This window comes from Achroia grisella, unplaced genomic scaffold (genome assembly GCF_030625045.1).
Source record: "Achroia grisella isolate CSIRO2021 unplaced genomic scaffold, CSIRO_AGI_Agris_v1 utg821, whole genome shotgun sequence".
Classification (NCBI taxonomy): Eukaryota; Metazoa; Arthropoda; class Insecta; order Lepidoptera; family Pyralidae; genus Achroia; species Achroia grisella.
In genome coordinates, this window is record NW_026713035.1 from 3611407 (window position 1) to 3624561 (window position 13155).

At 34.8% G+C, this 13155-nt stretch overlaps 2 protein-coding genes across 2 annotated transcripts; one reads left to right on the forward strand and one right to left on the reverse strand.

The window, feature by feature from the left end:
- Nucleotides 1–189: 189 nt before the first annotated feature.
- Nucleotides 190–1292, forward strand: LOC131852071 (uncharacterized). Its single transcript, XM_059202676.1, has one exon. It carries the CDS (start codon nucleotides 331–333, stop codon nucleotides 1054–1056), a length of 726 nt encoding a protein of 241 aa, XP_059058659.1. The 5' UTR covers nucleotides 190–330; the 3' UTR covers nucleotides 1057–1292.
- Nucleotides 1293–2441: 1149 nt separating this feature from the next.
- On the reverse strand, nucleotides 2442–12912 carry LOC131852069 (trypsin-1-like). The gene is made up of 7 exons (XM_059202674.1): nucleotides 12818–12912; nucleotides 7699–7887; nucleotides 7021–7183; nucleotides 5487–5649; nucleotides 4115–4330; nucleotides 3404–3578; nucleotides 2442–2600 (listed from the first exon to the last, which is right to left on the reverse strand). The coding sequence occupies exons 2-7, from the start codon at nucleotides 7877–7879 to the stop codon at nucleotides 2482–2484; spliced, it is 1017 nt and encodes a 338-aa protein (XP_059058657.1). The 5' UTR covers nucleotides 7880–7887; nucleotides 12818–12912; the 3' UTR covers nucleotides 2442–2481.
- Between the last annotated feature and the right edge of the window lie 243 nt (nucleotides 12913–13155).

Sequence of the window (13155 nt, forward strand, 5' to 3'; positions counted from 1 at the left end):
CTTCAACTTAACTAAAGAAATATTTGTACTGAATGACAGCAAAGTGAACTGTCAATTCGGTGAATGATATCGAAATATTTAAGTGATAGTCGGAGTCAGAAAGAAATTAAATATTTGGCTGTATGGTCGCATTTCCTTTTACCTGTCCTTAAAAGAACAAAAAATAAACGAATGTATGAAAAGAGCGTTAATGAAAAAACATGTCATTGTCAAACTTGACTTGTCGAGCCTGAAATTGTTTTTTCATTGCGCAATATAATAATCACCTTATACAATCAAAATAAACAATTTTAAAATATAAAATCATCAAGTTCATTCTATATTTCCACAATGGCAACCAATACATTAATGGACAAATTAAGAACATTCTTTGGATTCCGGCAGGAGCCACCGAGGAATGACTTTAGGAATCCGATATGGGGAACGGACGACTACGACGATGGAGACGAGCTCTATACGAAACACCAGATGACACCCTACGACCCAAACGACGTGCACAGAGAATTTTCTAGACAAATCAATGAGATGTTTAGATCTTTCGGCAGCATTTTCGATGATATGAGATCGATGTTTCAAGACGACCACTTGGATAACTTTGCCGGATTTGCTGATATGCCATCCGAACCTGACAATTATAACAGCAAAAGCATAAGAGACTACTATTTGAAGCCTGGTTACCATAGTGATAAGCATGAAGAACCCAAAGATATCGATTTGGACGGTAAGATTTCATCCAATGAAATTTCTGGTTTATTAAAACAGAAAGGTGATAAGCATGATCAGAATTCTTTGGTGCCATTCAGCGGAGACATGATTCCCGGTAGATCATTTTGTAAAACTGTCATTACAACAAGTGTTACCAAACCTGATGGCACAATGGAAACTAGGCGAATCATAAAAAATGGTAATGAGATTGTTGAAGAAACTGTTACCTCCACAGGTCCATCTGACTCAAGAGGTCCATACAATACTAGTTCCGATTCTTTAGCGCCAACTGGTTTTATTTATAGCCATGTTTTGTCTGAATTATCATCATTGTTTAAAAATTTCTACTAAAATATTACTGTACTTAATTCACTACACTCAATATAACAATTTTTAATAAATATATTACTTTTAGCTTATAAGTTTCAAAATAGATGTCTTAAATAAAATTTCTTGTGCAGCTACATGATAAATATTCAATTTATATAAATGTGATTACATCTGAATAGAAAATAGTCTCATATACTTTTTTAGGGCTAGTAAAATGGTCTAATTTTTATTGTATACATTTATATTAAACATTAGTACTTATGTCTGTATTATTAATTTATGTACTACATTGACAGAAGTAGATGTTAACAATTTAATAAACTTAATGTGATACACTCTACTGTTTTCATCCATCATTTTCATATTCGGACATTCCTGATATAAATATAAAGCAATACTTAATAAATGAATAGTTTCAATTCCAGCATTATGACATCTTTCTTACAGTGGGAAGGGGATTGTTAGAAATATGAACTAGCAATCCCATTACTAGCAATGTGGTGTGGTTATAGATGGTATGGATGTTATGAATAGCAATGGTTGGGCCCCCATGTAGTTCCCCTGGAAAATGTTGTGATAAATTCCAGGATAGTTTAGATGGATGCCACCTGACTTTATGCTCATCTTATTACTTCCACTGGTGCCCCACCAGCGTAAACAGTAAGCACCCGCCTTTGCTTAAGTTTAAACACCATTCCATTATCATCGAATAAATATATATCGTCCAAGACTTTTTAAATCTTCCAAGACCTTTAGAAGAATGTATCTTTGAAACTTACTGATATCAGCATATGGAGTATATAAAACAGTATTTTTTTATGTACACTTTCTTAGTTTCTGATTCTAAAACTGTGACCCACCTCATGTACTCCATCATTACTCAAGTATAAACATTATATCTATATTCATGGATGATCACATAGTGCTATCTAGTTCCAGGCTAAGCAGAGTTTGTGTGGTGGGTACTAAGACAACCAATACATATGCTTAGATGCATTTTTTAGTAAATACATATACATAGAAAACACCCAGATCAATATAAACAATCATATCAATGTTCGAAACATGGGAGCAACCAAACCCGCGACCGTCATTTATATAAAGGAGTGTGCTAAACTGCTAGACCACAGAGGCAGTCAAACTTCCTAACTAGATTTATAGATTTTGGTTTAATTATTTGTCATAGGTAGTTTTTAGTTCTGGAAGATTACTATTCTTCTAATGATCATATATTTCTGAACTTTGTCTCACTTTGTTTTTGTTTGAAGTTATGAAGGTACTAATGGGGTGGAAGGGGCAGTAACCCGCTGCACCCCTAGAATATTTTGACCATTATTTGTTAGAAAGAATAAACAATTTCACTGTAACAATCGTTATATTTTTTACACTTAAACAGTTGTAGAGAGCGCTATAGTTAAATAAATAATGAACATAAATAATATTAAATTACTGGCAATAACAAGCATCCCGAGTGTTGCTTCTAATCCAAGTTAGGTACCGATTGACCCGTGTATACACTCCGGGTGTCTCTGGTCTGGCGCAACCTTCGCCCCAGGACACAATACCTGGAAATAGATTTTTTATGTATGAATATGGAACGTAAGCGTGATCACCAGCATCCGCTTACTTTAACAGTATATGAGGAAGTATACTAGTGGAGGACGAATAAATAAATAAAATAACTCTGGACAATAACCCAGCGCCATCTAGTCTCACAGTAAGCAGAGCTTGTGTTATGGGTACTAGACAACTGATATAAATACCTCGATAATTTTTGTTTATAAATTCATAATACACATAGAAAACACCCAAATATATGCAAACAATTATGTACCACGCGAGGAATCGAACTCGCGACCAATAATTAAATTAAAAAAAGCGGCGTGTTAAACCGTTAGACCACCGAGGTCGTCAAAAAGCAAAATGAAGTCAGACATGAATTCATCTGGAATTTACAATGATGGTTTTCAGAGGGGATCGAGACTAACCTTTTATATTCATCATTCATGTACATATAGTGTATAAACATATCGAGGCAGACTTTGCAAGAAATGGTTATTAGATAAGAAATATTTTCCTAATAACCATTTCTTAAAAGCTATGAAATGTGACCTGGAAAATTAATCCACAATGCGGTTACGCGTGGCAATAATTGGATCGCGTGATTCTGTAACAACGTACGGTGGAGAACCGCCACTGTAGTTTCTGGGGGGTAGTTCGATGCTGAAATTCAACAGCTGGTATTAATCCGAACAATTCATCAGAACACTCCATGATAACTGCGGTAGGCATTTGGCCTTTTCAAAAGGGCCTTCTTCGAAGATTGATCACAAGACAATGCGAATCACAATTAAAAATAACAACTAACCAACTTCTTGATACTGTTCAGTGGTACTGTTAAGGATATGGAGAGGGCCTCCAGAGTCTCCTTGGCAGGCGTCTCGGCCTCCCTGCGGCTCGCCTGCGCACAGCATGTTGTCAGAGATACGATTCCCGTAAGTGGTTTGTCTGCAAGCTTCATTTGATATTATTGGTACCGAGACCTAAAAAAAGGAAAGAACAGAAATAAATAAAAATCATATTATAAACGCGAAAGCATGGATGGATATTTCTTACTCTTTCACGTAAAACGTTTGCAATAACATAGCTTAAACATCAGAATAAAACATAGGCTATAATTTAAATAAATATTAAGTAAACGTGATGAAGGTGTAGTCGCGCGGGTCAGCTAGTATAATCTATTTTTATTTCAGGCAACCCGATATTATAACAATATTGGCCAATATTATATATACGGTAGAATACCTACCTACTGTATGTACTAACAAAATGATATAGAAAATAATAAACATAGACAAAGTCAAACTTGAATACAATAGAATATATTTTAGAGACTCGTGTTGTGTCGCACATAAATAACAAAAAAAAATCTTAAGATATTTTATTTTTATTTCACATTAAATTAAATAAAATATAATTTTGATAATAATTACTTCAATATGTCCATTTTATGCATTTTAAAAATCTTTAATTGTATACTAGATTTAGTTATTTTCTACTGCCTACAAATTCTACATACCTCTTGTAAAGTGCTGGACACTGACCCACCCTCGGATGTTGTTCCCCAACCGGTGACCACACCACTGTAGTTGGAGTACGAGAGGCTGGGACTAGCGAGGCAGACGGGACGAGGCCCTCCATCTTCATTTTTATCCTCATTAGAGCCACTCTCTGTAGATCCACTTTCAGTAGAGCCATCTGCTCGAACTCGTTTTAGAGCGTTACTGAGGTCAATCTATAAAATAAAAATAATAATAATACCCGTGGTACATACAATAATACACACAGCGCCGGGGGGAAAGGGGGTTGATAATAATATGTAATATTATGTTATCTGTGACAGTAATATGGATTGATAATATTATTTGCTAGCTAAGTACCATGTCAGGTTGACCTCCACGCAGTTCCCCCTGGAAACATCGTGACAAATTCAACAAGAATTTGTCACGATGTTTCGCAAAATTATTATTTTAGAAAGATAATGTACCTACATAGAGTGGCGTAAATAAAGTGGCCTACACTCATAAAAAATGTAAATACGACACTGCACCAAAACAAATACAAACAATCAAACTCATGAATATAAAGTTTGTACCGTGTGAGGAATCGAACCCGCGGTGTAATAAACCGCTAGACTACCGAGGCCGTCGAAAAATATATAGGTATATACCTAAGCAGTTAGCGCAATTATTAGCGCACGTTGTTTAGTATGAATAGTGAATCAAACTGTGGGATGAATTGTGGAGACTGACGAATTCTTAACTATTTATTCTGGAAATTAAATTTGAAAAAAGGGCGCGATACGCGTAATCTAATGTGACGGATATTAGATTACGCAAATCGCGCCCTTTTTTATTCCTTAATTTACGCTATCAGTGATGTTTGCTGGAGGAATGTTACTGTATAATAATATCAATGTTCTATGCGTGACGTCCCAATGAATTTTATAATTTTATTTATTTATTATATGGCTATTTGTGATCGCAAACAAATGATGAAAAATTAACTTAGTTTTCTTTTTTTTGTTTGTTTAATCTGGATTACATTTAGCTGGCTGCGGCTTCAGGGACAAGTATTGAAGGATATTCTTAGAGGCGATGGTTTTCTCCTCCTCACGATAGAGTACGTAGGTACTTTCCAAAGGGGATATTTTGGTTGTGCAGGAGTGGGCTATAATCACAGAAGATGTGTAGTGACGTTTGCTCCGCCATTTGACCTTTGCAAACCTTTATTAACTACAGACCTAAGTTAGCCAAGTGAATCCTCCGGTGACTCTGGTGACTAAGACCAGCTGCAACCAACAACATTAGAGTAGTCCGAAAAAAAAGCCATGTGTTTATTGAATTTACAGTGCCCAGTGCAAAATCTAAACAGAACAAAAAGTTACTTACTCTTTCATCAAGTTTCAGCAATGCAATATCGTTGTCGTAAGTACCAGGATTGTATCGCCTATGTCTGATAACTTCAGCCACTTTCCTATCAATAGTTTTGGTTTCATTGGCGCTGGTACGGTCGTGTTCTAAGAAACGTACTGACATCCTCTCCTTACGGAAACTAGAAAATAAAAACCGGATTAGATATTATAATAGTTTCACCAGAGTTTAATTGGAAAAATTACAAAAACATCGATAAGTGGATTTGTAAATACTGTCGTCCATGGTAAATCATAATCATCACTTATGTACATGAATTACGCTACGAACATTACGGTATCAGGTGTATATATGATGCGCCTAATATCACTCATGCGATGCCCTTCTGAAGCAGAAAGATGCCATGCCTCTTATCTTGTAATTTCACTACATTTTCTCATCCTACAACCCAATCTTTAAAATGATATATAAGTCAATTAGAATTCTTAAAATATATTAATTATTTATTAAGTTATTTTTGCTTTAAGATTCGGTTGTAGGGTGAGAAAATGCAGTACATATTATGCATATTATCATCTAACATATTAGCTGTAATTAATATAATAAAAAGGAACAGCCGCTACAATATTTGCACCCCCGTGAAATGAAATAATATTTCTTCAGTAGAAGAAAAAACTAAAACACACATTAAACAAATAAAAAGAAGAATTACAAACAGTGCGACAATTAAAAAAAAAACAGTACACAAATTACGTGTGTACGCGTGTGCCTGCATGTGTATGTCTGTCGAAGCACCTATTGAATAGGTCCGTGCTCAGCATAATGCTGCAGCGGCTGGAGCGCTGCAACGCTGTTTTTTAGCACAAGACCTGGGGTGGTGTATAGCCGTATTGTACACGATTTATGATATGGTATAATATTATAATATAATTTATTATTAGAAATTGAAACAGATTGCTGGTAAAGTAACATGGTTAAACACGTTGTTTAAACAAGACAGATAACTGTACGGCTAACAGTAATTGCACATATGCTAGACTAGGACGGGTCGCCAGTATATGAATTACATGCTGTGCCCGCGGTTTCACCCTCGAGAAATTCAGCTAGCTGACCCGCACAACTTCGTCTGCATCACACTTACTTAACATTTATCATTATATTTCGCCCACCTTACATAATATCTTTCTAAATTATAGTCTTTGTGTTATTCTGATATATAAGCTATATTGTAAAGTTTCATTAAAATCCATTCAGTAGTTTTTGTGTGAAAAAGTAACAAATATCCATCCATTGATACTCACAAACTTTCGCATTTATAATATTAGATTATCTTGCCTGTGATATTAGTAAGATGTGTTATTCTGATGTATAAACTATACTATATTGTAACGTTTCAACAAAATCCGTTCAATAGTTTTTCTGTGAAATAGTTGGAAACATCCATCCATCCATACTCACAACCTTCCGTGTTTATAATATTAGTAACATAGTAAGAAGATATTTTTTTGGGGTACAAACAAGAAAAACAATGAAGATAGTACAAGAAACTTACCCCACTGTACAATGTCCTGCCGTCAGTACATACAAGTCATTGAGCAAGGAACCACCGCAGTAGAATCTACCATTGTACAGCAACACTGCCATCCAAGGAAACTCCAGTTGTTTCGTCTCCGAGCCTCCAACTATGCGCCGACGTGTCCGGGGTATACCACATTCTGTAACAGTAAAATGTGGAAATATTTAATAATAATAATAACAACAGGACAATTCACACACCTCCATCTAGTCCCAACCTAAGCAGAGCTCGTGTCATGTGTACTAAACAACTGATAGAAATACTTAAGTACTTTATTTTTGTAAATACATACATAATGTACATTGAATACTATTCTATTGTAAACATGTACAATTTGAAAAGAATACGAGCTGAGTTTCTTGTAAGTTCTTTTCATCTCGAAATCATTCCGAACTGACGGTAGATTCGACATATTATAAGAGTCTGTGATAGACCTACATGAATAAAGACATTTTGAATTTGAAATACCAAAAGACAATCATAGTTATTTATACAAATGTTTGTGCCATGCCAGGCATCCAACTCGCGACCATCAGAAGATAAGCGGTGTGCTAAACCACTAAACCACTGAGACCGTCCACGTACAAGCTTTGAGCAAAATCTACCACAATAAACAGAATAGGTATACATATATATGTGTAGTAGAATACTAACGACATGCAGGACAATTTTCAGGTGGATCCTGTGGTTTCGAGGTAGTAGTCTGCGGTCCACCTAGTAGATTGGTAATCCATTCAATCAGACCCTTCTCTGTGGACTTCTCAGGGCTTGTGGCGGTTGGGTTCTGTGACCACGCTGTACTTAAGAGACATACTACTAAAAGTATCGATCTCATTCTGGCTCCTGAAATTACGTAAAGTATATAGAATTAGAAAGAGATGAATATAGTAAACATAGACTAATTGATGGTGAGTAGAAATTGTCGCTTATATTATTTTTGGACATGAATATATATATATATAAGCCGTAAAATTTGCCATTCCAGTCGTTAGCAATGGGTTCATTAGTCCACATTAGTAACAATCTCTTCCGCCGGACAAATTATGTTAGGTTTGAATATCTATCTTTGTAGTTACTATATATAGTTTTACTAATAAATATTCAATACAATACAATACACTTATATGGGGGTAAGGGGATTGTTAGTAATGTGGACTTATAACTATATTACTGGCAATGTACCATGTCAGGTTGACCTCCACGCGGTTCCCCCTGGAAACTATCGTGATAAATTCCTGGTGAATTTGTCACGATGGGCTAACTGACCTTACCTCATGTTCATCTTATCACCCTCCACTGGTGCCCCGCCAGCGTAAACCGTTAGCGCAGGCGGGTACATCATTCCATTATCATAAAAAAAAATACACTTAAATGACAAGACAATTATAAAAAAAAATTGTCCTGTCTCATACCCTGGCTAATAGGTTTCCATAACGCTGGCAATGACGCGCTTAAGTTTTATCTTTAAAGTTAGTCCTAATCGTCAATTTATATATAGTCAGATATAAAAACTGATTAATAAGTGCAGTAGATATGAATCATTAAATAATTTAATTTAATATTGCGTTGATGATCTCTGCAGAATCAAGGACACGGGGAAACCGGGTCAGAAAACTGGATTCCACTTATCCAGTGTACCGCTACCTCAATCACTCCGATCATCGGATTGTTTGCATATTCATTTAACATGTGTCATGACAGCATTATACCTATACCATCACGGTGGGGGGATAGGAGATTGTTAGTAATGTGGATTGATGATCTTATTGCTAGCAATGAACCATACCAGATTGACCTCCACACGGTTCCCCCTGAAAACCATCGTGACAAATTCATCAAGAATTTATAACTGACCTGACCTCATGCTGATCTTGTCATCCTCCACTGGTGCCCCGCCTGCGTAAACCGTTTTTTTTTGGTGGTTGATAATGGAATGTTGCCATCGCCCGCGCCAACGGTATACACTGGAGGGGCACCAGTCGAGGGTGATAAGATGAGCATGAGGTCAGGTCAGTTAGCCCATAGCGTAGGCGGGTACACCACTCCATTGTCATCCATAATAATATACCATCACGGTAAGTAGTAGGGAATAAAAAACTTAGGAATAAACACAGGATCGTAATAATAACACATAGGCCAAAGGAATGTCGCCACAAAGTATGCGCAAGGTATTAGTTTAAATTAAAAAGTATAAAATATATAGTTTTTTAAAAGGATTTTTAAAATGTACAGTTAGGAAATCGGATGATTGACGTTTGAAAACATTTAGAAAATTTATGTCGACACGTCTTGAATCATTCATGTAAATATGCGTAAATATAGAGAAAGTATTTTCTTTTAATGTTTTCGCATTTTTACTTTTTAAATACCTAACACGTTAGTGATGCGGCGGTTTCATATCATCTCGCATGTCGATGGTCGCGAGTTCGACTCTCGCTCTATAGAAATATTTGTATACATGTGTCTGACTGTTTTGTGTAGATATAGATAGTGTTTTAATAATAAAATAAAGAGAAAAGATTTGATTTTTGTGTTTCTTTGTAATGAATTAACCCAAACAATGCCTAACACATTATTAACTTTTAATATGATTTTAATTATAATTTATACAGTGGGGAATACCATAAAATGTCAATAATGTCAATATTAAGCGAATACCAATATATCAAATTTGATAATTTAAAAAAAATGTATTTGAATAATATCTATGTTAATACGTGAAGCAAAAACTTAAGTACCCCTTTTTACGAAAATCCGCGGACATATTATCTTAACTATGCGCGGACGGAGATGTATGAACTTTTGCACACTTATCGTTTATATAGAGGAGGTCAAAAATTTATATATTTGTTTTAATTATGCATAAAAAATACATTAAATCATTAAAAAAACATTATACACACTACCATATATTTGACTGTATTCAAACTGACAAACTTATAATATTATAGTAAACGCAAAAGTTTGTCCATACAAAGAATGTTTGTTATTCTTTTACGCAAAAACTACTAAACGCATTTCGATGAACCTGTACAGTAATATAGCAGAATAACTTATAGGCTAGATTTATTGAAATGTATACTCGTATATTGAAATTTAATGAGAAATAGCAGGCACAGCTAGTAGATTAATAATGTTTGTTTTGAGTATTATTTGTCTATGGCATTTGTTTATAACAGAATGTTAATAATGTTCAAAATTCTAATTTAAATAAATTACTAATAATTTCGACACAGTTAGTAGAAATTAAGCATGGAACTGGACATTGTATAATTATGTTCTGGATATACGAGTCACACTTTTGGAGCTACTCACGACTTTTTGGAGCTAGTTCTTCAAATGATATTAATACGTATAAAAAAACTTTGCCTTATTCATTGTTTCACGACCTAACATGATTATGGATTGACATAGACATAGAAAAGCAGACAAAATCGCGGTTGACATCTAGTTTCCAGTAAACAGTTACTGTATTTTTTTTAAATATCCATGCGTGTATGTAAATAAAACGTGCTTGACACAATAAAACATTATTGTTATTCGTGGGGCGTACCGCGCGCGTCCCTGCAACTCGTTCTATTAGAGAGCTGTCCGTTTTCCTGTTCCCACAATAAATGGACGTAAGAAAGTAGGTGAAATCGCCTAGTCTGTTATTACATAAAGATTAACTGAACCATTTAAACGTTTACTAGAACTCGTACAAAGAAATTATACAAAACTTATTGACTTTAAATATGTTTGTAATATATCTGATTCTTCCCGCCAAATTTCAAATTAGGAATACATTTCTTGATACGGTGGTTCCACTTCTTTGTTCATATTGAACGCGCATTTTTCAATTCAATGGACATGAAGTGCATCCAAATATTTATACTATATGTAAATATCTGCAGTCTATTGTTTCTTTTATTCAGTCTAGCCTAGATTTGTAATCAATGATAATTATATGTATAAGTACTATAGATAGAACAATTCGTTATTTAATTAACAAAGAGATTTCTCCCGCCAAATTTCAAATTAGGAATACATTTGATACGATTATCCACTTCTCTGCTCAAATTAAACTTGGTTTTCTTTTACAAAATAATAAAATGGCTAATGCCAACAAAAAAGAAAAAACTTGTTTTTTTAGTTTGTTCACTCATAGACAGGAAGTGCATTTAAGTGTATTCATTTCCTGATTTATTTATTCCTATTATTAGGTATATTATTATTGCTAAAGTTTATGAGGTTAGATGTTTGAGATACTTTTCATCTAAATCCATACTGTCATGGGATACAGTAAATTTTCAATAGGAACATAATAAAATTTTCTAATGAATTATTTACTATGAATATTACTTTAGTAAATGAAATAAATAAATAAAACTCACTGACAACACGTTATATTACTAACTATTCGCCCATGTTGAATTTAAAGCCTATGTAGTATATAACTGGAAAGTTACTGAACGAATTTTGATGAAACTTTACAATCATATAGGTTAGCTAGATGTAGTTTTTACGTGAAAGAGTAACAAATATTCATCCATCCATTTAACCAACCATACTCACAAACTTTCGCATTTATAATATAAAATATTAATAAAATACAGGTGATGAAATGCTTAGGCGCATAAAAATCACGTTATATTATTTATAAAGTGGTCCATTGCCATTGACCTAGCAAGTGGTAAACTAGAGCACGCTAAACTATTACCAAGCTTCATCTTCTTACGATCCTTCTATTCCTATAGGATACAAGAAATAAATTGCCCTAATGAACTCATTGCTAGCAAAGTGACAGAATTAGACAGACAGGTTGACGTCCACGCAGTCACTGGAGACCATCGAAATAAATTATTGGTGAATTCGTAACGATGGGCTAACAGACCCGACCTTATGTTCGTCATATCATCCTTCACTGGTGCCTCGCCTGCAACCATTAGCGCGGGCGCGGGGACAATCATCCATAAAGAAAAAATATATATGGCCATAAAAATTTGCAAATAGCAAGTGTGATGTCATCACGCAATAATAAAACAATGGTAGTCTCAAAATTCAAGACCAATCGATCAAAATGTAGATCACATTTCGATCATAGTCAGGGGCGGATCGTGAATTTTTGGGGCCCTGGGCTGAAGCCCAAAAATTCACTTTAGGGCCCTACCTCAAATTCACTTTTCTACTTTAGGGGCCTACCTAATTATATTACTGAATTAAAAAAATACACCGACCAAAAACAAGCGACCAGAAATTCTCCGTTCCTTTCGATAGACGCACTTGCATGGGTTGATTGATCTCAGAGTTGCCAACCTTATGATAGGTTTTTTAACATTCTAGAGATTTCTTTATATTCTAAATATCGTTTCAGTGGGTACTGGGGGCCCTTTGTATCCTCGGGGCCCTGGGCTGCAGCCCAAAAATCCCTTAGATAGATCCGCCCCTGATCATAGTAGGTCTTACTAAATTACGTGCATAATTATAAAAATTAAAAACTCTTTTTTCTATAGTCTATGTCTATATCTAAATACTTAGGTAAGTTCGGTAGGTTATTGTACGTGTTCAATAGCACCTGAATAAATCTATATCTATTCCTTTAATTTATACATTACACAAAAAAGTGATAAAAACATATATACATACATAATTAAAATTAAAGTTAATAATATGCTAATAAAATTAGAAACATAATTTATGACTTCGAAATTTAAATTTAAAAATACTTTAGAAATAAAAACATATCAAACCAGTTTTGAGAATTTATAAGTATTCTGAACGTTTGAAAACTAACCAACAATAAGGGTCGACTGCACGAACTCACGTCAAAAAAAACATTAATCACTAATTAGAGACAACGGAACTCACTGGCAAGGACGATCGCGAATTGAGCACTAGTGGTGACTGGTGTTGGTGGCCGGCTTGCAAATCAGTGCTTACAGACGAGGGTGAAAAGAGACGGAGCTATCTCCACTTTCACTCGCTAATCCACTTGGCCTGGCAGGACCCGACTGAGTGCAGTCTATACGCCCGCACAAAGATTTAAGTAGCATCACCAAGTACTGCAAATTCCATATTTATGATAATGATTTACAGTTGAACCAGATAATTGTATAATTATTGCTATTAGAT